We start from the raw sequence: 25,744 nt of genomic DNA on the forward strand, positions 1-25,744 counted from the left end.
GAAGAAGGAAGACGTACAGGACTAATGAGGGAAAATGAACATTGATGTGTGGCCTTCGTCAGCAGGAAGCTGACATAGAACGTCTCTGAGCATCTTGGTATCAGTGCAGGTGCAGAGATTATCTCAGATCATCTCAAAGTTATATTTGTCTTTGAGATTCACCTTTTTACATTAGAAACCTGTTGTTCATTATGGTTGTGGTAGGTGTGTTTTCTTTTCTGGTTGGATGTTTAGTAAGAACCCTTTTATTGTCATGCTAATCATTCTTGGTTGCCATTTATTTATTTTTTTTAACTATAGTGTACCACATGCTGCATTTAATGCTTCATGTGCATGATCTCATTTGACTTCACAACAACCTCATGGAATGTAGGTGGTGTTAATTCTCCATTGTACAGATTGGGAAACTCCGTTTTAGACAAGTTCTGATGGGACCGAAGTCACTAGGTAGGAAGTGGCGGACCTAGCATTCAAACCTAGTTTCTTCTACCTCCAAAGCCTGCTCTCTTAAACCACTACCCTAGATCATCTTTTAAAATTAGAGTACATTATCATTAATTTGAAGGAAGGGTTGTGTGGTACATAATTTAGACCCATCATGGATCTTGCAGCATCTTTGAGATGCCATTATAATCATTATTTATCTTCCTAGAGGTGTGTTCTAGTGCCATGTTACTACAAAGTAACATGACCCGGGAGCTTGTTAGAAATGTGTAATCTTGGGCTCATCTCAGACCTATAATTCAGAATCTGTACTTATCAAATCCCGGAAGATTCAAATGTGCTTTCAATGTTTAAGAAGCACTGTTTTAATATATGGTTAAAGGCATCCAGTTTGATAATCAACCAGTGATTTGACATTATTAAAACACACAGTTTAGGAGGGGATGGTGTGGTCCCAAAATGTTGTGAGGTTGGTGAACTGGGAGTAAGGAACCCTGTGTTCATCGCCCTACATCTGGGTGACCTGGAGCAAGTCACTTAATTTGAGTCATTTTATTCGTACATGAAGTGAGGAATTTTTTTGTTTGTCTCAGTTTTTTTTAAAGAAAGCACTTAAGGCCATTAACTTACCTCTCAGATACTTTATTAGCTATGTCACGCTTTTTGTTTTAATGTAGAACTTTCATTTTTTTTTTTATTTTGAAATTTCTATTATTTTTGCTCAGCCTATGAGTTATATTTAGGAAGGCATATTACCAAACCCATTTTTAACTGCCTTTTTTATTATTGATTTATAATTTAATTATATTTTCGTTAGAGAAGTGATGTGTATGATATTGATACATTGAAATTTGTTAATTTATTTTTGTGGATGTGTCTTAGAAGAGTGATTGATTTTGCAAATGTTCCACTCAACTCTAAAAAGAATGTAAATATTCAAGTTTATTAGATCAATCTTGCTAATTTTACTGTTCAGATCTTCTAAGTCCATATTAACTTCTTTGCAGTCTTAGGGGGAAGGTGTTCAGTATTTCATCAATAATGATCTGTAAGTTTTCTGTGCATGCTGTTCATCAAATTAAGGAAATTTCCTTCTGTTACTGGTTTACTGAAAGTTTTTTTTCATAAATGGGTATTTATTTTGGCAAATGCTTTTCCTGAGTCTATTTGAAATGATCACATAATTTTCCTCCTTTTATTTGTTAATGTGGTGAGTGTGTTGATTGATTTTTATATGTTAAAGCAACCTTGGACTCCTGGCATACATCCTGGTTGATTATGGGATATTATTTTTTTTTTACATATTGATTTGCTTGGGTTTTTTGTTGTTGTTGTTGTTAAGGATTTTTACATCTCTTTTCTTAAGTAATGCTGGTCTGTAAATTTCTTTCTTGTAATGCCCTTGTCTGGTTTGTTATTATAATTATAATAGTCTCATAGAACGCACTGGACAGTGTTCCCTCCTCTTCTGTTTGCTGAAAGAGTCTGCTTAGAAATGGTATGGTTTCTTCCTTAAATATTTGATAGAATTAATTAATCAATGTGGAGGTCATCTGGGCAGCAGAATTCTTTGGGGTGAGGTTTTTTTTAAAAATTTGCTTTGTTTTGTAAATCAGGAAATTATATATTTTAAACTTATAGGTATACAGTTTATACATTTCTATTAAAGCATTTATCACATTGTATTTATTGGTTCTTTTGGTAATTAAACTTAATGGCTCTGTAAGTTTATACTTTTTAACGCACCTAGAAATTTTTCATTCATTGTTATTCAAATATTCAAATACTTTCCAGCTACCTCTCCTTCCCCCCAGGAATCCAATTATATATGTGTTGCCAGTTGATATTGAAATTGTTCCATTGGTCACTGAGGTAGCATTCACTTTTTCAGCCTTTCCTTTATAGTATTTTACATTTCTCACAAATTTCTCTTTGGTTCTTTTTAGTAGTTTCCATTTATCTCATTATGTTCACATTTTCCTTTAAATCTTTGAAAGTATTTATCATAGCTATTTGGAATCCTTATATGCTAATTTGATCATCTCTGTTATGTCCAAGTCTCTTTTTAAGGACTAATTTTCCTCCTGGTTAGGAGTCATGGATTCTTGAGTAATAGCTTTAATTTCTAAACATTTGAGAATTTTCTAGGCATCGTGCTGTTCTTAATTTCTAATTTAATAATTTTGCAGTCATAGAGGATACTTTGTTTGATTTCATCTGTTTAAATTTCTTGTAGCCCAGGAGAAGGTCTATGTTCCTAACTGTTCCATGTGCACTTAGGAGGAATGTGTATCTGTAGTTGTTGCATCGCGTATTCTATAATGTCAATTAGATCATGTTGGATGATAGTATTGTTCATATCTTTCATATCTTTGTTGGTTTTTTGTCTAGTTATATCAATATTTTGAGAGAGGGATGTTAATGTCTTCAACTATGGATTTGTTTATATTCTTCTTTAGTCTGTCAAATTTTTATATATTTGAGGGTTTTGTTATTAGGTGCATACACATTCATAATTGTTATTTCTTCTTGAATAAGTGTCTCCTTTATGATTATGAACTCCTCCTCTTTATATCTGGTAATATTTTTTGTTTTGAATTCTCCTTTATTTGATGTTATAACTACACCAGCTTTCTTGTACTTAGTGTTTGCATGATATATCTTTTTCCCATTCTTTTTTTTAACCCATTTGTGTCTTTATATTTAAATGTATTTTTTAAATCAATAACATATAATTAGGATTTTGCCTTTCACAGTGACTATGGTAGGCAGAACAGTGGCCTCCCAAAGATACTCACCTCTTAATCTCCAGAACGCATGAATATGTTCCTTTACGTTATAAAAAGACTTTGCAGATGTGATTAAGTTAAGGATATGTGATGGGATATTATCCTGTATTATCCACGTGGATCCAGTGTAATCTCAAGGGTCTTTATCAAGGAAAGACAGATGTAGGAGATTCAGAGAAGTGGGTGTGATGATGGTAGCAGAAGTCAGGGTGATGTGGGGTCATGAGCCAAGAAATGCAGGCAGCCTCTAGAAGCTGGAAAGGCAAGGAAATAGATTCTTCCCTAGAGCATCCAGAAAGATACAGCCCTGCCAACACCATGATTTTAGCCAAGTAAGACTCATTTGGTACTTCTGATCTCTAGAAACATAGAAAATAGATGTGTATTAAGCCACTACGTTTTTGGTAATTTCTTACAACCCAAAGAGAGGAAATTAATATAGGGGGTTAAGTCTGTTTAATATGATTATTGATATGATTGGATTTAAATCTACCATCTTGTTACTCGATTTCTGTTTGTTCTGTGTTTTGTTCCTCTGTTGCTACTTTCTTGTAGGTTTTTTTGAGGGGAGGGTGGAGATGAAATCAGTATATTTAAGAATTCCATTTTATCCTCTCAATTGACTTTTTATTTGTGACCTTTTTTGTTACTTTTTTAGAGGTTGCGCTGGAAATTACTTGTTTTTTCAAACTTATGTTCAAAAAATACTCCGTTTCTTCAGGAATTATTTAAGAATTTTACAAAAGCATTCTACTTGGGGGTTTTCTGAGCTTCTCAGATCTGTTCTTTATTGTATTTAATTAACTTTGGAAAGTTCTTGGCCTTTATCTCTTCATTCTTTTGCCCCACTTTTCTCTTCTCTTACTAGGATTCCAATTAAATATATGCTGTACCATTTGATATTGTCCTGTAGATCTTGGGTGCCCTATTCAATTTTATTTTTCATGCTTTGTCTCTTTGTGTTTCAATTTGGATAATTTCTAATGACTTGTTTCTAAGTTCACGGATTCTTTCCTCTTCTCTGTCCAGTCTTCTAATAAACCTACGATTTCATGCCATAACATGCTAGAAATTCATTTTTAGCATTTCCATTTGGTTCTATTTTATAGTATTGGGTAGTGTCAGTGAAAATGGTGGAGTAAGGACCTCTGAAAATTCTCCCTTCCATAAAAGCCATGAAAATGCTCAGAGTCTTTTTTTTTTTTTTCAGAACTCTGAAAATTAACAAAAGGCTTGCAGCAATCCAGGAGCATTTGTTCAAGAAAAATGGTGAATCTCAGTAAGAACAGTAATCTTCATGGCATTTTAAATAGTCTTATTCCCATTCTCCTATCCCCAGTTAAGCAGTAACTTTGAAAACCAACAGCCACAATCATGGTAAAAACCAGCGGCCTAGCAACTACTGGACAGGGCAGAGAAGGATTGGAATTCTTCAAAGTCCCATGCCTAGAGAGTTGTCATTATTTTTCCTGTCTGGTGATTCCTGGAAGAAACCAGTTGCAAGGCTGTTGTTACTTGACTTGACTCAGAGGTTGCCCAATGGAAACAGCCTTTTCATAGGAGGCATTTTTCAAAAACAACCAGAGGCAATTGTTGAACACCATGGCTGCTTGAGGAGGGGGATAACAGCTTGGGCAAACAATAGGGTAACCCAAAAGCTTAAAAAAAGAAAAACTACTCACAGCTTAGATCATACTCAATGGTAAAAAACTGAGAGCTTTTCCCCTGAGATGAGGAACAAGACAAGGATGTCCACTGTCACTACTTTTATTTAACACAGGAAGTCCTAGCTGCAGTAGTTAGACAAGAAAAAGAAATAAAAGGTAGGGCGCCCGCGTGGCTCAGTTGGTTAAGCGGCTGCCTTCAGCTCAGGTCATTATCCCAGGGTCCTGGGATCGAGCCCCGCATCGGGCTCCTTGCTCAGCAGAGAGCCTGCTTCTCCCTCTCCCTCTGCCTGCTGCTCCCCTTGCTTGTGCTCTTTATCTCTCTCTCTGTGTCAAATAAATAAATAAAATCTTAAAAAAAAAAAGAAATAAAAGGCATCCAAATTGGTAAAGAAGTAAAACTTTCACTATTCGCAAATGACATGATATTCCACATAGAAAACCCTAAAGACTCCTCCAAAAAACTACTAGAACTGATAAATAAATTCAGTAAGGTCACAGGATACAAAATCAATATACAGAAATCTGCTGCATTTCTGTAAACTAATAATGAAGCAGAAGAAAGAGAAATTAAGAAAACAGTTCCATTTACAATTGCACCAAAAATAATAAAATACCTAGGAATAAACTTAACCAGAGAAGAAAAAAAATCTATACTCTGAAAACTATAAAACACTGATGAAAGAAATTGAAGATGATTCAAACAAATATAAAGATAATCCATTTGTCAGCTTGTGCTGGGCATGGAGCCTTCTTGAGATTTTCTCTCTCCCATTTGCCCCTCTCCCACCAAGAAGTTTGTCATTAGGCACAGCCCACACTCAAGGGGAAGGCATCACACAAAGACATGAGTATCAGGACATGGGCTCATTGGGGACCATCTCAGAAGCTGTCTACCACGTACTTATTGTGATAACTGACTTATTTTTTCCTATAATTTTATTTGGGATTTTCTATTTATAGCCTCTTCTCCTCCCCTCATTTTCCTTCAACCCCCACCCCAACTTTCTCATTGCTACATCCTCCTCCCTTCCCCACCTCATTTTACCTTACCCTCCCTAACCCTCCCTTACCTTCTGTTCTAACGTCTGTCATCCTCCTTCCTCTCTTTTTCCTCCCTTGTCTTCCTCCTCCACCTCCTCTTCCTCTGCCATCCCTTTCGGCTCTTCTTCTGAAAGAGTTCTTAGACACTGGTTGGAGTCTGTCAGTCTGTCTTCCAAGTTTTTCAGCTCCTCTTTCATACGTTTTATCTTTATCTTCTATTGCAACATTCTGGATCACATTTCTGTGCTACTTTTTAATTTGCTAATTTCCGCCTTACTGCCCTCAGTTTAGGGTTTGTCTTATCCATTTTATTTTTTATTTTGAAGAAATTTAAATTCATAATATGGGGGTTGGGGGTTTTCCTGTTCCAGGTTCATAATTTCTTCTCTTTAAATCAGAAATTCATTTATCTCTTGAGTACCTTAAACATGCACTATTAAAATCCTTTATCGCGGCGCCTGGGTGGCTCACTCAGTTAAGCATCTGTCTTCAGCTCAGGTCGTGATCTTGGAGTCATGGGATCGAGCCCTGCATCTGGCTCCCTGCTTAGTGGGGAGTCGGCTTTTCCCTCTTCCTCTTGCTCTGCCCCCCTCATGCTCTCTCTCTCTCTCTCTCAAATAAATAAAATCTGAAAAAAATCCTTTATCAATTGGAAGTTTGAACACTGGCTGAATATTTGATATGTTAAGGAATTAATTTGGTGGGGTATGCAATGGTACTATGGTTTGGTTTAGGAAAATACAAGTCCTTATCTTTCAGAGAAATATATTGAGGTATGTATTGGTGAAATGATCTGCTGTAAGAAATCTGGGGGTAGGGAGAGGGTGGGGAATATAAGTGAAACAAGATTTCCTTTAGTTTATAAATTTTGAAGCTTAGTGATGGCTATCTGGAGTTTTATTAAATTATTCTGTCTCGTGTCTTATTTTTGCATAATAAAAAGTTTTTAAAAATCCTTTGTCATGATGTCCCATAAAATTAATTTCATCTGGAGTGAATACATATTCCAGTTGCTGATTTTATTGGTAGCCTTTCTAAGCATCACGTTTCTTCACATATTTGGGATTTGGTTTGCAGGCTCATTTTGAGTAGGAAGTTTGATTTTTGTCTTGTTTTGCTTTGCTTTGCTTTGCTTTCTCTGTCATTTTTGTTTCTCCCTGCCTAGTATTTTTCTGGTGGTCTACACCTGCCACCCACATTCAGGGGCAGGTGTGATTGTGGCCTTCTGAGGCCCCTCTCCTTGGTGGTACTCGTGGTGCTGCGGAACTGGGATGTGAGCAGGGGAGTAGATTCATATGTGGTCTAGGGCTGAGTGGACTGGAGCTGCAGCCTATGGGCTGAACCTCAGCCCTACATGGGAGTCTTCCAGAATTTTTTTCATCAGCTTCTTATTCCTAGGGAGCCCTAGGTTCCAGGTGGCCAGCCTGGCTCCAGTCCCCCTGCTCTATGGAGCAGGCTTTGTTCTGGCTGCCTCTGCTGACTCCAGACCCAGAGCCCAGCAGGCCTGGGGCTCCAAGCCTTACCTACTGCTTTGCATTCCTGTTCTGTTGGATGTTTTAATCTTGTTTTTGAACCTGGCCATGTCTTTTTGGTCTCCTGTTCTTCTCTTTTATCTGTTCTTGCTATGTGTTTAGAGCAGGGAAGATGCATCAAAGTGTGAACTCACTGTGCTCTTGACTGGAGGAAGTCCTTGACTAAATCACTGAAGATTCCTTTCAATTCCCCATTCAAAGACTGTAATCCAGCAAGTAGATCTTCATAATGGTGATATTTTGCCTTTGTATCGGAGACAGCACACTTTACTCAGTATTTTTTTCCCAGAAGACTGGCTGGGAAATCTCCTTAGAGAAAATAACAACCCGCTACCCCACAAGTTATTCTGCCTGTGGCCTCCCCAGCACATATCCCTCTCTAAAATTATCTTATTTTTCTGCACACACATTTGTCTCTCCCACTGGGATCTAAGCTCCACGAGAACAGAAACTCTTTCTCATTTCTCTTTTGTATCCGCAACCCCTTTGCGATAGTGTCTGTCACGTGGTAGGCACTCAATAATGTTCTGATAAATTACTGAACCAGTCGCTGAAACCTGCCTGTGCCTCCTTAATTCCATGGTCATGCTGCGAGGTACCTGCTGCATGGCCTCTCGGGAGTGCTGGGAGTGCTGGGAGGCACGTATTGGACTGTGGCAGCTACGCAGTGGCCAGTGTGTCTGACGCCCGCCTTCACTCATCACAACGGCGTCGTGGAGGCCCCCCAGCGTCAGGCACCGACAGCCAGGCGTTTGTATCGCATTCATTTGCCACAGCCCCTTTTCACGTGTCACTTTCTGTCCGCTGTCACTCACTGGATGTCATTATAGATCTCAGGGATGAACAGGGCGGGTAGGTGGTGCCTGTTAGCGGATGGGGCGGAGGCAGTGAGCCTGCCACCTTGCTGGCAAGCCGTGATGGAGGTGAAGTCTTTGCGGATATGCTGAGGCAGGCCAGGCCCTTCTCACAGAGCTTCCTTTGCAGTGGGTGATACAGACTCATAGCTCTCTAAACAGTTAATCACTTTCTTACTTGGTGTCAGCATTGTGGTGTTGCAGATTGGCATGGCTATAAAAGGAGACCTCCATAACCTAATGTTTCTTCTTGTGTGTGAACAGTCTCCCTGTGACCTGAGGAAGCCTAGATGGTTGGGCAGCTTTGCCCGGAGCCTTGGCTCTGCGTCCCGTTTCTGACATAGATGCCCATGCTGGCACAGGCCCAGGAACCATGAGCTGAGGAAGCATCCTGATGTGTTGGTGGGAGGGAGGGTGGCCTCATCTACTGCCCCACCAACCTCAAGTGAATGGCAGCACAAGAGCCTCGTGGCAGTTTGGCTTTCAGATGTCATCTTCCTGGTTGGCTGGGACTATTGGCCAGAAAATGGCAAGTCCGGAGCCCCAGGAGATAGTCCTGTCCTGGCTGCTTCATTGTGTCAGACCAGCTTCTCCTCTGATTGTACCAGGGACAGCTGATGGTTAGGGCCCCAGATGGCTGCGCAGGGCCCAGCACAGATTAGCTATGCTCCCATTCCTGGGACACTGCCTCGGCATCATGCTTTGAAAAATCCTGCGAGAAATCCCCAGGACTCAGTCTCACTGTTTGTATTTAGCTTTTCTGAAGTGTTGGCATTCCACGGGCATTCCAGAAGCCTTCTTGGCATTTTTAAGATATTCTACAGCATCCTCAGGAGCCAAGTGTCTGCTCTGTTCTCCATTCTGCAGGTAAGGGGGACATACCCAAGAAAAGGATAGCAAATTGCTCAAGCTTGCGGGCTGGTCAGTGGTGGAGCCCATATTATAGCACGACTGTCAGCTCTCAGGTTGTCAGCCCATGGCCAAGCCCTGCCGGCCGGGTCTCCCTGAACACTGCCGAGTCCTCTAAACTCAAGCCTTTCCTCAGGTGCTGTCGCTGCTGTCCTGTTCTTGGCTCCTCATTACTGGCCCCCTGCTGGGCTTTAGAAACTTTTCATGTCAGGGGAGTAGCATTGCCGAGGAAATGGGCTTTCAAAAACATCGGTTCTTGTCCTTCTCGGTCTTTTTGAACAGTTCAGACCCATGCAGTGACACCATAGTGTGGTTTGAAGGAAGCAGCTCAGGACTTGGAGTCACGATGACTTACCTTCATGGTGGGCCTCCATCATTGACTAGCTCTGTGCTCTTAGGGTCATGATAATTAAGTGACACAGGAGCCTGAAATGGGGCTGGAGCTCACTGGGCCCTTCCACGGGGCAGACAGTGACCAGATGGCATTACTTTATTGTACGAGCACTGAGCCAGCCTTCTGGGCTGGGGGACAGGCCTTGGGGTCTTGTCCCACAGAGGTCCTGAGAGGCTCCAGGGCCATGGGTGTCCCAGGCAGGGAACACTGCCATGACACTCCCTTGGTGGAGGTCTGCTGTGAACCCACCTGTTTCTGCCGGGGTTTCCTTAACCTTCCACACAGTCCTGTGGGGCAGACACTTCTGCTTTAGCCTCATATATTGTACCTGAGTAAGCTGGAACTCGGTCACCCAACTAGTTAAGAATGGGGCAGGTCCCACCGCAGGTGTGCTAGCTCCAGGTTGCTTGCCCTGATTAGGCAAGCCCCTCAGCCGAACTGTAACCTCGAGGGAAGGTCCTCACCCACCTCTGCCAGGTGGGTGGGGGAGCAGCTGTCTCTCCAGCTCTAGGGTTCTGGGGTTCTGATACTGCTCACCTTTCGGATCCCTGACCCCTGAAGCAGGGAGTTTACCTCTCCAGAAGAAGGGCATTCTGGCATCCCTGCCTCTGGGAGCTCATGTGTGAGTCGGTGGCATGGTCTGGTGCCAGGGGTGAGAACTCTGGCCAGGGAACAGCTCTGGTCCTTCCAGGCTGTGTGGTCTTGAGGCAGTGCAGCTCTGTGGTCAGGCCCTGCATCTGCTGGGGCTCAAACCCCAGTTCCTCCCTCGTAGCTATGAGCTGGGACAGTCGCTTAGCCCCTCTATTTCTTCACCTATATATATTCCGTAGGGGTGTTGTGAGGGTCAAATGAGAAAGTCTATGGGAAGCACTTGGACCAGTACTTGGCACATAGTATGCACTCAGTAATGTGCGTGCTGGTCTTCTGTGAAATGACTCCAGTAACTATGCACCTTGAAGTCCTCTGCAGGGTACGTAAGTGATGTAGCATAGCGTAGGTTTTCAACTCATGATGGCTGCTCTTTGCATGGTCAGTGTCTCTGGGAACAGGAACTCCTTGGTTTCTCCTCACAGCTCAGCCCAGCTGCTGCCGGCTAACGTGGGCTTTGTTCTCTTCCCACTAGGCCAGGGAGCTGGAGAGCCGGGAGGCAGAGCTGAGCCGCCGTGACACCTTCTGTAAGGAGCAGCTGGGGCGCCTTGGGAGGAAGGTAAGGCTCCTGTCGGCTGCCTTGGGGGACCAGGTCCTGAAAGCCCCCACCCAGGGTCCACCGCCGCTGTGGGGCAGAGAGGAGCCTGCACTCCCCATTCCCCACTCGCCCCAGCAGCCGCTCCCCCTGCGGACCTGCCCTCCTGTGCCTGGCAAGCACCATACCCACACCCTTTCCACAAGTTGTATTCATTCACAGACATAATTGGCTTTTAATTGGCCTGCTTTTTGTGACTGCGGCTGGCTGTGCTATAGTTCAGTTTTAGAAAAAATTCACTTTCACCACAGGGCGGTGCTGAGACCTAGCCTACCTTTCTGGCTTTAGTTAAGCTGCATTGGATAAAAATAATAATAACGTGAAGTTTTGCTGTACAAATATATTAAAGTTGTATTATTGATTTTCTCCTGGGAGTCGGGGAGATCAAAGTGCACTATGGCTACACACTCCCTACATTTTCTAGGGATAAGCCTTTGAAATGAATGAGATTCAAAGACATATCATCATTCCTTTTTTTGTTGTTAATGCCTACAACGACTCTTGAAAATTCATTTGGTAACTTGCTTACTTTTGGGGGGGCTTAATTTGTTGATCATGACAGGTTTTTCAAAGAAACAGCTTAAAACATGGAAGGAGATGGTTGGGAGGCTTAAAAAAATTGTTCTTCCTTCTGTCTGAGATGGCATGCCAGGCAACCTGAGCCATCAGCTTATTGCAGGCAAATCTTCGCGAATCGTTTGTCACGCTTTGGAGCTTTGAAATTGACAGTTTGCCTGAGGGGCTTGATTTCCATAGGGGTTTTCTCCTGTGGCATGGCACACTGGAGACTGGCAGAAATATGGATTTCTGGATTTCCAGGCCATGGGGATAGGACGGACGCTCCTCCTTGCTCTGGGGACACTCCTGTACACCTCCTGCAGGGTGTTTTAGGGGACGGGCAGAATTGTCATGTGAACACCCAGCACCACCCGCCGGGGGTAGCATCGGCGTCATCCTGAAGGCCAGCAGGGCACCTCAAGCGGCTTACAGAGGTGGTCCTTAACAAGGAGAGTTTCCTGGAACGACCTCCTGCCCAGGTTTGACTGTAGCTGTAATGACAAGGATTGTGATTTGAGATCCTGGAAAAGGGTAAAAACATTCCACCAGCCATAGCTCTAATTATCACAGTTGCCCATATGTTCATGAGCGCAGATTTTTTTGTGTTGTTATGTGTGCAATTCTCCAGTCTCCTGCTGCGCTCCTCTTGCATTTCCCTCTCTGGGTTTGGCTCCTAGAAGCACGTTTGCGCGTGTCTGCTTGGGGTGAAGGGCAGTAGCCTTACAGCGTTTTTTGTGTCTCAAATCTGTTTTCCCCTTGTCACTCTCCTTTCTCATCCCCACCGTAGTTCTCCTTCAGCCCAGTTTGCTGAAGGAAAGGAGATTCTCCTGGATGAGCCCTTCCTTCTCATTTGTTCTTCCCCTCATCCTACAGGGAAGCCCAGACTCCTTACATATGCAGATGTGGGCTTTTTCTAAAATGAGGTTTTCCTACATGATTGTGAAGTTATTGAATGCTTCCAGAAGGAGGTGCAAAAACATGATCACCTGCCTGACTCTTAAATACTAGCATTTTGCTGGTGATAATATACAAACGGAAAGCACCTCCAACATCCTGGAAACTAGAGATCAGTGAAGGAAATGGGTGGGGGGGGTGCGGGGTGGAAGGGGCACTGGAGAAGGGGGAGCAAAGAGGCATGGTCCTAAAGCTTAATTATACCAGTCTTGAGAAAGGTTTTCCATCTTCTCCATGGATAATTTTATTCCCGTACTGGCTGGGAAGATGAAGAACACGGCATCCGACAATCTTTTTTATTAGCTGTTGCTTTTATATAATTCTGCTTTCATTTGTTGAATACTCTCAGACCTTGACATTTTCAGCTTCTGTACACACAGCTTAAGGGCCTTCCAATCAGCAGGCTCCTTTCTTTTCTTTTTTTTTCCCGTTTCCTCTTAAGTTTAGAAATTGATGATGGAAACCTGTTTAGGGGAAAACTTGGAACAGCTGCTGAATCATCCTCGACCACACAAAATAGTTGGGAGCGTGGTCAGGGGCCAGGAAAGGTTGGGATGGGGGCACAGAGGCCTGGGCTCATGGGGCTGCCATGCTGTGTCCACTGGCCTCTCAGCTGGAACCCTACTGCCCTTCTGCCTGAAGGACACTGTTTTCGAGGGCTGGCCCATTGTGATTGGCAAGTAGGGAAATCCTGTGCCGAATCTAGACTCATTTTAAGGGGGAGGAGATGTCTTGACCCCTTTGTACTGCAGTATTTATTCCTTAGATGATTATTCTTGAGTGTGGAAATCATATTTTGTAGGGCTCCTATGCTTTATAATCTTTCTGAGTAATTGTTCCTCACACCCACTCTGCAGGATCTAAGTGAGGAGTGTTTTTCCTTTCATCACAGAGAGCAGTGAGCTGCTGGGGATGCCGGGGCCTGGTGAAGGTTTTATGGCACCTGCGAGCAAACCCCAGACATGGTGTTCACATGCAAGCTGTGAAGCAGGGGCAGCACGTGCTCACAGTGGACCTGGGCCCACATGCAGCCCTGCACCACTGCCCTTTGCGGCCACACTGTGCGTCCTCATGTCTCAGTTTCTTTGTCTATAAAATGGAGGTGCAGGTGCCTTCCTTAGGGTGTCGATGGGGACATTAGAGGAGGTAATGTCTGAAAGGTGTTGGCATGTTCCGGTGCCTAGCAAAAGCTGGCTCCTCTCTTTAGTGTGCAGTGGTTACTGGCAATTCTCTTTCAAGTCCTAATGCTTCAGGTTTGGCTTAATAGGTGAATGTGTGTACACGTGCATAGACATACATGTGCTGAGATGGATTTTATCATCAGTGGGCGGCTGCTCTCTGGGATGCAGAAGCCTCCTCTCCGGGCTTCACTGGGCTTTTTCGAATGCCTGCCATGGCATCCGTCTGTCATTCAGGTTGCAGAGGGGTAGAAGACAGCTCTGTGCAAAGCAGTATGGAGACCATGTGCTACTCACAACTGCATGTTTCTCATGTGCCTGACAGTGTTAGAGAACAGGGCCATTTTCCATTTCTGTATGTTGGGCATAGGGTCCAGGAAGGTGAAGCTGTCTACCACCTTGACTGTCAGAGGTGTGGCTGCCAAACCTCTTGCCAGCTTAACTGTTCTCCCAGAGCCTTTGCTTAGCTGCCCTCTGTGGTTTCCTATAGTAAACTGAAGAACTGGGAGTAGACTTCACCCGCACTCCCCCTCGATTCAGCTATATTGGGGCTAAGGGTGACTTGTGCCCAGTCAGAACCAGCAACGTCTACTGTCTTCTGGTGGAAGCCTGGGTGCCGGGTGGCTATGAACCCGACAGCCATTGAGCTGACCACTCTGACTCGCCAAGAGTGTGTCTTCTGCCCTCAGCCACGGGGCCAAGTCAGGGAGGTGGTGGGGAACGAGCCCTAGTTCAGCCTCAATAATTTACCAGCCTTCTGACTCTGAGCAAGTTGTTGAAGTCCCAAAGCTTCAGCTTTCTTATCTTTGAAACAGGAATTTGAAGACTGACTTGCCAGTTGTTTGGAGGATGAGTGCTCATTTGTGTATGAGTATCTGATGTAGAACTATTTGGTTCTCTTTCATGTCATTTCCATCCTTTTCCCCCTTCTTTAATAAATGCATAGCCATTCACTAATTCCATATTCGTTTAATTCTGCTCAGTGCCCAGAGATGGCTCCAACAGTTGTGATTCCTTCCTCAGGGAATTCACAGCTCAGTTTGGGAGGGGGGGGAGATGTGAGGAATAGGACCCCAGGTGGGAGGATGCCTGAGTGCCCGCTTCCCATGACCAGGCCTGGCAGCCCTGTAAAAATGGTCTCACTTTTTTCCAAACTCAGCAACTGCAAAGTGGGGAGGGCATTTTGGGGGTCTAGCTTCACAGACTGGAGGCAGGGAGAACCTGAGAAATATGTGGGTTCTTCCTGGATCTCGGGCTCTTTCCCCCAGAATGTAAATCTCTGTTCCTGCCCCCGTTGGGTGCACATGCCATCCCAACATTGATATGTGAACAGTCAGCCCTTTTCCCATTTTTTCTCTTTGCTTCTACTCCGGCTTTCTTTTTTTAAGGAACAACTGTCATGTGATCCTGCCAAGCCTGCAGCTTTCTCAGTGACAACACTAAACAGCCCCCTGCCTGGTTTCCCTGGGGGTGTCAGTCGGGAGTCTGTTCAGGAAAATAGAAGCTGCTCTAGGATGCAGAGGAAGAGGAGTTAAATACAGAGGATTCTGCTTTACAAGAGAAGGTGGCCCACTGGTCGGGAACACGTAGAGAGGGCCCAGCCTCACACATGCCAAGGAAATGCAGTCACAACCATAAGGTGACACCATTACATACTCAGTAGAATGGTTAACATGGGAGCGATGAACACCACCAGGTGCTAGCAAGGCCGTGGTTAACCCGAGAGAAAGAGAAAAATTCAGGTGAGCCACGACACTTGGGGAAGGTTGTGAGTTTAATTTCAGACCTGCACATACGAGGTAGAGATGGCCAGCAGATGCTTGAGAGTGTCAGACATGGAGTTCTGACAGCCACCACGATGTTATGATGCATCTGCTATGTGCCAGGCTCTTTTACATAAATTATCGCTAATCCTTGCAGCAAGCCTGCAAGGTAGATTATATTACACATTTTACAAATGAAGAAACTGGGAATCAGGTTAAATGAGCTGCCAGAAGCCATGAAGCTGATGGATGAAGTCAGAGCTCTGAAGTCTCTGCTCTTCCCACCATGCCACGCTGCCCCCCGAATCAGCTCGGGAAGAAGGTTCAAGAGATGGTGGTCAACAGTGCCAAATGCTACAGGCCAGGGAGGGCTAGAGGAGAGGCCTCTTGATTGTACTTTGAAGGACATGTGAGTTGTGTTGAGAGAGCCTTTCCAGTATTGTGGAGACTGAAGCCGGGTTACTTGTGGAGTTAGAGCTGCAGTGAGTGCGGGAAGTAGAGGAAACAGGTATAGACCATTGTCTCAAGAAGTTTCATCAAAGAGAGAACATTGGTGGTTTAAGAGGGAGTGACTTGACCATATTTATGGGGGGAGGAGAATTCATAATGTGTCCCTGAGTGGTCCAGTGGAAGCCAGGTCCCCAAGGGGGTCAGAGGGCATGCAATGGGAAGGGCTGCCTTCACCCCAGAGGAGTCGTCCTCTGGCTCTGGAGGTGGAGTGACTTCCAGCCGCGTGGTGAGCGAGCCGTATGTCTTGTTGTAAGAACTGCTGACCGCCAAGTGCTCTGAGTGGCCAGCAGGCATTTCTCCTGAGGGTGGGCTTTGCTTTGTGTTAGGCTCAACGTCGGTACCAGAGAGGCAGAGAGGGGCTCACCACTTAGGATGCAAGACTGAGGCATGGCAGGCATTCCCAGTGTGGCATTCCTGTGGAGAGAAGCTGCCAGAGCATTGGGAATTTAGAGGAGGGAACAGATAAGAGTGACCTAAAAGCAATGCAGCAAGAAATTGGCCCATGTGGGAAAGGAGCCCACCCCTGATCATTGTGAGGAACAGTTCTGTACCCGACTGCCCTGAGCCCAAGGGACTTTTGAAGATTGTTGAGTCCAGAAGTTGTTCCCCCGGCGGCTAAAGAAGGATACCCACACACCTGTTACCCAACTTGTACCACATTTTCATAATGGTACCGGCATAAAAATGGCCATTTGTGTGTTCTCAACAGTGTACCAGAAGTGATAAGTGAAAGAACATACTGCTTAGAGATTCCGGACAGCCTTTCTTAGTGAGAATGGGCTTTTTATACCTGTGCTGGGGGGGCCCGGGTCTTTTGAGGGGGAAACAAAGAAATTGAGAACCATTGATCCGATCCAATTATTTTCACAGATAAGAAAAGGGCCCCAAGGCAGCTAAATGGTTTGAGAATCACTTGGTATGGCTGCAAGCACTGGGTTTTTAGATCTGGAGGGACCTGGGTTTGAATTACAACTTCACCACCTGCTGGCTTTATAGGCAAGATCAAGTCACTTAAGCCCTGGAGCCTTGGGAGTCTTCATCTTTACAATGGCGACAGTAGTAATTACATTTTCAAGATAATAAAGGACGTGACATAGGACTTAGTCCGTTGTAATATATCGTGGTATAAATGGCACCTGCCATTACTGTTACCAGCCAGATCTAATAATATAACTGTTGTTGCTCCCATTGTCCCCAGAGGTCACCTAGCTAATTAAGAATATAACCAGGACTCTGGTTCCTGGCAGCTGTGTCCATGAGTCTTACAGGTTTTCCACCATAGAGAGTGAGGGTTAGTCACAGGCTCTGGAGGTAGATGCTTTTAAATCTTGGGTTCTGCCACCGCCACTGCTTCCTCCACCACCTCTGCTACCACTCCCAGTCCCACACTCCCTGCATCTACTCTGTATGTTACTTCTGGTGTGTTTGCTAAAGGTCTGTTTCTTTACCTCACAGTCTCATCTTCACAGAAATCCTTTTATCTCACAGTAACCTGGGAGGTGAGGAGGGAGAGCAGAGACTACCCCTCTGTTGTGCATGTGGAGAGGCGGTGGCCTTCCTGGGCCTTGTGGCCAGGCTTCCGTGGGTTAGATGTCTGCTCCAGGCGCCCCGCTGAACGGGCTGCACCACCCCTCCTGGCTACGTACAGTGCCTAAGTTACGTCACTTAGGTTTGGTGGGGCTGAGTGGGGAAGGAATGGTCATCATAGATGAAAATGAGGACGCTCAGAGAGGTTAAGGGATAGAGCAAGGTTTCACAGCCATTCAACTCCGGGTCCAAGATTTAGACAGGTCTTCCTGAATCCACGTCTGTAAAACAGGAATAGGAGTTCTCATCAATCAATAGGAATTGATAGAGTATTGCTAACTAACTTTCCTTCTGTCTCTGAGGCTGGTTTTCTTGGCTGGCTTTCTTGGTGCTCAGTAGCCAACATTTGCTGAGTATTTCCCATGTGCAAAGCACTGGCCGGACACCTCCCCTGAACTGCCTCCTTGGGCCTGCACAATGACCCAGTGAGCTGAGTGACAAAATGGCAGCTGATCTTGTTTGAATCTTTGCTGTCAAAGGGCCAGGTGTGTCCCAAGTGCATCACATGTTCTCATTCATCACATCTGCAAGGCAGTCCCGCAAGGTAGGAACTGCTACCATCCCTTCTGTATAGGTAAAGAAACAGACTTTGAAATGGACAGCAGTTGTCACGTGAATGATTTGGGATCATAGCAGTCGGTTCGCCATCCATGGGCCCAGGCAGGCTAAATGCAGGGATCAGTTGTTCATCAGTCCGCTGCCCTGGTCAGCTTCTCAGAGTACTGAAACTGTATTAAAACAGGGCACCCAGGTGGCTCAGTTGGTTAAGCGTCTGCCTTTGGCTCAGGTCATGATCCCAGGGTTCTAGGATCAAGCCCTGCATGGGGCTCCCTGCTCAGCGGGGAGTCTGCTTCTCCCTCTGCCCCCCCCCACTCCTGCGCACTCTCTCTCACGCTCTCTCCCTCTCAAATAAATAAGTAAAATCTTAAAAAGAAACTGAATTAAAGTGATCTATGATGGGGGTGCTGGGTGGATCAGTTGGTTAAGCTTCTAACTCTTGGTTTTGGCTCAGGTCATGATCTCAGGGTTGTGAGATCCAGCCCCATGTCCGGCTCCATGCTCAGCAGGGAGTCTGCTTGGGATTCTTTCTTTTTCCCTCTCTCTCTGCCCCTCCCCGCTGCTCACGCGTGCACATACACACACTCTCTGTCTCTCTCTCTCTCTCAAATAAATAAATAAAATCTTAAAAAAAAAGATCTATGATAGAATTTACACTAAGCAGAACAGTAGAATAGTATAATGAACCTCTCTGTCCCTGTCCCCCAAACTTAACAATTTTGCCACATTTGCTCATATTTATTTCTTTTTTTCTCTTCTGTTCAGATTTGCTTTGAAGCAAATCTCAGTGACCATGACATTTCCCTCTACATTCTTCAGTATGTGTCTCTGAAAAATACAGACCTTTTCTTACATAACTACAGTATTGTTATCTTCCCTCAGGGAATTAACCTTGATTTCCCTGATTTCCTCAAAAATACCTTTTCCCAATGTTTTTGTTTGTGCTTGTTTGTTGCTGGTGTTAAGTCAGGATTCACTGGAGTTGCCACGTTATAATTGATTCTTAGGCTTTTAAGTCTTTTGTCACTCAGAACAGACCCTCCCCCCTTTTTTATGCCAGCAACTTGTTGCAAAAACTCGTTAGGTTTATATTCCCATCTTTCTCCTTCATGGTGTGGAACCTGGTCCAGAGAAGGGAAGAGCCAACTGCATACCTCATTAGGAGGCTAAATGATCATGTGGGGAGAAGGGCTAACCTCAGTGGTTAAGTCACTGTTCACGGCTGCGGATTTATGTCACTCCCTCCGTTACTGTGCTAGGGTCCTTTTAAGCTTGGGCTCAATCGGTACCTCCTCTTGAAGTGGTTTCTGCACCATTCCTGGCAGCAGCTGCCTTAACATGCAGCACTTCCTGCGCCATGGTTATTGTCTGTTGGTTTTCCCCCAACGCATTTAGTCTCCTAAATAGGTCCTTATGGCTTGAAGAGCCAGAAGTGCCTGTCCATCATGTATGCACCTATCCCTGCTGGAAAAGACCCAGTTAAACAAATAATTCTAATTAAATAGGCACTCTGTGGTCTCTCCCTTTCCTTTCCTTCTTGGCTCTTCCCTTCCCAGCTTCGATCAGCTTGACTGGACCAGGTGAATTCCTTTGGGCCTTTCCTTCAGCCCTTGGCCATGGTGGTGGTGAGATGCTGCAGACAGAATCTGAGGATACCCTTTGGTCTCTCCCTTCCAGTGCTCTGCCATCTCACTGCCCTGGTGACCAAGTCCTGTCCTGGTTACTGAGCTAATAGCTCCTGTTCTTCCTTTGTCCTCCTGCCATAATGGCAGCCCCTTGCTAATCTCTCTCTTGAGCTGAAACCATCACCTCCCCGCTGGTGTCCTTTTTACCAGATCCTCCACCTATGATCTGGTATCTCCTTGTTGCAGGAGGACCATTTCTAACGTCCATCAACAACTCCCTGATGCATTCAGAAGAAAGCTGGGATTCCTGAGCCTGGCCTGTAGGGCTTTGTGGTCTGGGCCTTGGCTGCGTGTCTACCTGGCATGTTCTCTGGCCACACGGCCTCTCTCCTGACATTAACATCACCCCAGAGGCCTTCTTTGACCACTTCCTGCTGCTCTTTCTGTGCAGGGCTGCCACCTAACTCACTGTTTTGTCCCCAGAGCAAACTCAGTGCCTGAGAGACAGAGATGCCTGACATGGTGGCTCAGCAATCAGGACAGATGACAGCCCAGAGCAATCAGTAGAACTTTGGGCTTAGGTGCCTGGAAGTAGGTGGAGGTGGTTCTCCGAGTATAACTGCCTGTTGTGTGGTGCCGGCAGGGCAGCCAGACCGCTCTGTTACAAAAACCCTGCCTCGATGCTTGGCATCATGGAAATTACCCAGTTTTCTGCTTGGAGCTTATCCAGCCATGGGGCATCATTGCCCTTTTAAAAAATTGCCCTTTCTTTCTCTTTCTTTCTTTCTTTCTTTCTTTCTTTCTTTCTTTCTTTCTTTCTTTCTTTCTTTCTTTCCTTCCTTCCTTCCTTCCTTCCTTCCTTCCTTCCTTCCTTCCTTCCTTCCTTCCTTCCTTCCTTCTTTTGTGAGAGAATGAGGGAGGAGGGGCAGAGGGAGAGAGAGAGAATCTTAAGCAGACTCCACGCCCAGTGCAGAGCCCGATGGAGGGCTTGATCTTACGACCTTGAGATCATGACCTGAGCCAAAACCAAGAGTTGGACCCTTAACCCACTGAGCTTATACATATTTCTTAAGTAGCATGTGTTCACAATAGAAAAACCAAAAATTTCAGATAAGCCCAAAGAGTAAAATCAAACTTGCCAAATCAGACCCCCTACCTAGGGAGGTAACCTTTGTTAGCATCTTGGTGGACACTGCCAAAACCTGTTTCTGTTATGGTAATATTGGCCATGTTATAATACAGTTGACCCTTGAATAATATGGGTTTGAACTGCATGGGCCCCTTAATATACAGATTTTCTCCTATACGGTATGGTATTTGTATTTTCTTTATGATTTTCTCAACAACATTTTATTTAGCTTACTTTATTGTGAGCATATAATGCATATAACATACAAAATATGTGTTAATCAACTGTCTCGATCAGTATGGCTTCTGGTCAATACTAGGCTACTAGTAGTTAAGTTTTGGGGGCAGTAGAAAATTACATATGGATTTTCAACTCTTTGGAGGAGGGGGTCATCACTACCCTAACCCCTGCATGGTTCAGGGGTCAACTGTATTTGCAAAAATGGTAACATAACCATGATGTAACCATTTTGAAAGTCAAACTATTATGAACCACTTTTCCACATCAAATCTATTTCTACACTTAATTAGTTGTGTACTACTCCTTTTTATGAATGTGCCATAATCTACTCTTTCCTACATTTCCAACATAAGCATTGTTATGTTGCTCTAGGCTATTCCTATTAGAAAAAAAAAAAAAAAGCTTATCCTTAAAAGCTGCCTGAATTCAGCTTTCTTCTTAGGAAAAAATATTTAGAATTGCAGTTGCTGAGCCATAGACTGTCCATCCTTCGGGCTTGGGGTTTCACCTTGCCAGACTGCCGTGTAGCAGGGCTAGTAACAGTACACACTTCTTTTCACAGTACATGATGGCACCAGCCTCCCTTCCTTCAGCAACATGGGCTGTTTTCCTTTTTCTTTTTAAAATTAATTACAGATGTAATGCATGTTTGCAAGAAGTTCAAGCACTATGAAAGCATGCAAAGTGTGGTCCCAACTCTCCAGCAGGAACACTGGTAAATGTGCTTCCAGCCATCCCCTGCAACTGTCAGCCTTATTTCTGTGAAAAACACAGACATGGTTTGTTTTTTACAGTTGGGGTCATAGTTTATTCTTTACTAACTTGCTTCTTGCATCCAACAATACATCTTAGACAACTTTGCACATCACTTCTCTTTGTCCATCAGATCTACCTTGTTCCTTTAAAGATTACATGGTGGGGATCGGCATTATTTATTTCACCGTTTTCCTGTTAATGGACATTTAGGATCCTTCAGTCTTTCACAGTTAATTTTAGAGACATCCAAATTTCTCTTCAGAATTACATACCAACAAAATGGCTTGAGAGTCCCCTCCTCATACCTACACCATCACAGCCTTTTTTCAGCCTAAAATTTTTGCATTTCTTTGATTATTAATATGGCTGAGCATCTTCTCATAAGTTTGTTGGCCTCTTGTATTTCTTCTTTTGAGAACTGCCTCTTCATATGATTTTTTTGATTTTCCTGTTAGGTGGTACACTTAAAGCTCTCCCTTCCCCATTTTTATTGGTTTTTAAGTTTGTTAATTTGATGGGCAAAAATTGGTCTTTGAATTTGTACTTTTTTATTACTAATTAAGTGATCATGTTCATTGCTTTACGAAGGCCTGTTTATGCACCATAATCACTATTGATTCTTCTGCCTGGAGGGACTCTTCCCTGACACGGGATGTTTTCTTGTTGTCTCCCCAGCTGCTGATCAGTCAGGCCCTGACTGGACACCACAGGTTGGAAAAGCATGGGATTGAGGTTCACCCCTGCGTCTGACTGCTTACCTCAGTTCTTGCTAACTGTGCGACCTTAGGCAAATGGGTTAACTTCCATGAGCCTGGGTTCCTCATTCTTCAGGGAATAAGCACAGCCTTATTGGATTGTTGCAAGGTCTGAATGAGATGACACGTGGACATGCCTGTCACAGCGTGTGTGGGTGTTAGCCGCACCCCCTCCTCCTTGCACGGTCCATGCTGTTAATGGACAGCGGTGGTTGTGCATCACTTTGGAGTCAGCTCAGGTGTCTTGCATGTAACTACCACCTGCTGGTTCTACTCACATCCTCCGGAGTAACAGCTGTCGCAGAGCCAGACAGGACGAGCCTGTGTGGTGTGCCAGAGAGGTGACGACTAGCCTCCCCCCGTGCTTCCCCAGTGAAACCATCACCCCAGTTCTCTCAGGCTTTCCTCACAGGGGGGCAATCTAACCGTTCTCCTTTTGGTAGGTTTTAGCTTGTCCCTGTCCCTGCGGGCCCTAGAACTTAAGCCAGCGTACAAGGGCAAAAGGGGTGGGGGTGGGATAGGGCTGTGCCATCACCCCCACAAACCCTCCCGAGGGGACATTTCCCCTGGCAGCACTGCCTGGACTGCCCTTGGCTGTCTCGCTTGGGCTCAGCTCCTTTGGGCTTTGTGTGTGCTGCTGGGCTGTGTGTGCACTGCCTTGTCCTGCATGCATATGGCTGCAGGATTTGGACCCGATCTGTGTTAATTTTCATCTCATTGGAGTGGATGGGGCCGTTCTAGCCTCTGAGATGTGTTTGGATCTGTTACCCATCCAACATATTGGATCTCCTTCTGAACTTCATGTCATCAGCGGATTTAATCAGTATACTGCCACTCCTTCCTTTAAGTGGTGGATAATGATGCTGAGTCAGAAGGAAGATGCCACACTCTGTGGTCAAACATCTGTCCTCACTCTCCAGACTTTGCAGAATAGGAGTGCTACTCTAGGTTCCCTCTGCTGTTTGGTCCTCCCACAGGTGCAGCATGGGGCAGAATCTCCCTGAGCAGAGTCCACTCTGTGCAGTGTCCCCATCCCTGTAGGCAGTGTCTCCATCATTCTGTGCAGTGTCCCCATCACTGTAGGCAGCGTCCCCATCACTCTGGACCATATGTCCTTACACGCTAGGCAGTGACCTCGTCACTCTGGGCAGTGTCCCCACCACTCTGGGCAGTGTCACCATCACTCTAGGTGATGTCCCCATTGCTCTGGGCAGTGACCCCATCACTATGGCTGGTGTCCCCATCACTCTGGGCAATGTGTCCCTATGCTGTAGGCAGTGACCCCATCACTCTGGGCAGTGACCCCATTACTCTGGGCAGTGGCCCCATCACTCTGGGCTATATGTCCCTACACTCTAGGCAGTGACCCCATCACTCTGGGCAGTGTCTCCATCACTCTGGGCAGTGAATATTTCCATCACTGTAGGCAGTGTCCCCATCACTCTGGGCTATATGTCCCTATGCTCTAGGCAGTGACCCCATCACTCTGGGCAGTGTCCCCATTGCTCTGGGCAGTAGTGTCTCCACACTGGGTAGTGTCCCCCTCATGCTGGGTTATGTCCCCAACACTCTGGGTGGTGTCTCCATCACTCTAGGCAGTATCTCCATCACTCTGGGAGATGTCCCCATCACTCTGGACCATGTGTCCCTACAGTCCAGGCAGTGACCCCATCACTCTGGGTGGTGTCCCCACTACTCTGGGCAGTGAGTATTTCTTTCACTGTGAGCAGTGTCCCGATCACTCTAGGCAGTGAACCCATCATTCTGGGTGGTATCCCCATTGCTCTAGGTGGTGTCCCCACACTCTGGGCATGAGTATTTCCATCACTGTAGGCAATGTCCCCATCACTGTAGACAGACACCCTATCAATCTGGGTAGTGTCCCTGTCACTCTGGGCAGTGAGTATCTCCACCACTGTAGGCAATGTCCCCATCACTGTAGACAGTGTCCCTATCAATCTGGGCGGTGTCTCCATCACTCTGGGCAGTGAGTATCTCCATCACTGTGGGCAGTGACCCCATCACTCTGGGTGGTATCCCCATTGCTCTAGATGGTGTCCCCACACTCTGGGCAGTGTCTCCATCACTCTGGGCTTGAGTATCTCCATCACTGTAGGCAGCGTCCCCGTCAGTTTGGGTGGTGTTTCCATCACTCTAGGCAGTGGAATGACTTTATGACAAAAGCACAGAAGTGCGTCTGGATACCTTGTTTCCCACCAGCCTGGGCTTCCTCCTGGTGGCTATGACTTCCATTTCTGAGTACTTAGACAGTAGAATTCTCTCAGGGATCTGTGTCTAGCTCACCAGTCTGTAGTTTGCAAAAATCCACCTTTTCTCCCCTTTGCTAAATTGGACATTGTCTCATCTTGGGCATTTTCTCATTTTCTCTGAGTTCTTGAGATTGCCAGCAACGAGCATGTCTCTTCTGTAAGTTAATTCAGAGCTGAGATGTGATTCATCTGGATCAGGAGATTTGAATTCATTTAGTGTGACTAGATGTTCTCTCACAATCTCGTCTCCATCTTGCGTTTCAATTCCCTCATATCAGTGTTTGATTCACCCTTTTCAGTCTGAAGATTGTCCTCCTTGATAGAAAATGGGAGTTTATAGTTCTTTCTCTCCATCATCTGTTAACTGAACACCTTTCACCCCAATATGGGCCTATCCCTTCTTGTTGCTATCACTCCTGATCCAATTTTAAAAGCCCTTTTTTTGTCATTAGCATTTTCCAAATGGCTCAGCTTGCCTGGGCCTCAGCTTTTCTGACCCTGCTCTTTTAGGCTGGGCCATTCCTTAGTGTTCCCAGTGGGTCCTGCACCCTCTCTGCCCCGCGAGATGTGGTGACCCCATAGATCAGGGGTTCCTAGGGCTCCCGCTCGCAGATGCACATGGAGAAACCCCCTCTGTACTCTTCAACTCCCTGCTTTCCCTCCCCAGGAAATCTGGCATGCCTCTCCAGGGAGTCACGAGCAGGGGCGTGTCATGATCTTCAGGAGCATTGGGCCTGAGGACAGCTCTCTATCCCTTTCCCCCTTATTGAGATCATTTGTGATTATATTTCTCAGAAATGAGTTTTCAAAGGCTCCTATCCCCCTTTAGCTTCCTCTTCTTAGAGAGCAGTGGTTTGTGACAGGGGTGATTTTGCCCTCCAGAGGACATTCTGTGATGTCAAGACATATTGCCTGTCATGACTGGGGGAGGTGCAATTGGCATTGGTGGGTAGAGGTCAGGGATACTGCTAACCATCCTACAGTGCCT

The 25,744-nt window shown here is 45.3% G+C and overlaps 1 protein-coding gene across 2 annotated transcripts in view; it reads left to right on the plus strand.

Moving 5' to 3' along the window:
* The window catches only part of CHCHD6 (coiled-coil-helix-coiled-coil-helix domain containing 6), a 251,039-nt gene that overhangs the window by 126,552 nt on the left and 98,743 nt on the right, over positions 1 to 25,744 (plus strand). The window contains exon 5 of one of the 2 annotated variants that reach the window (XM_045904194.3): positions 10,754 to 10,837. The exons of the other annotated variant lie outside the window; for it this stretch is intronic. Coding sequence (XP_045760150.1) covers positions 10,754 to 10,837 — 84 coding nt within the window. The remainder of the gene's footprint in view (positions 1 to 10,753; positions 10,838 to 25,744) is intronic. 2 annotated transcript variants of the gene reach the window in all.

The sequence above is a fragment of the Mirounga angustirostris genome, unplaced genomic scaffold (assembly GCF_029215605.1).
Source record: "Mirounga angustirostris isolate CCGP_5_RB_7025 unplaced genomic scaffold, mMirAng1.0.hap1 SCAF_1, whole genome shotgun sequence".
In the NCBI taxonomy this organism is placed as follows: domain Eukaryota; kingdom Metazoa; phylum Chordata; class Mammalia; order Carnivora; family Phocidae; genus Mirounga; species Mirounga angustirostris.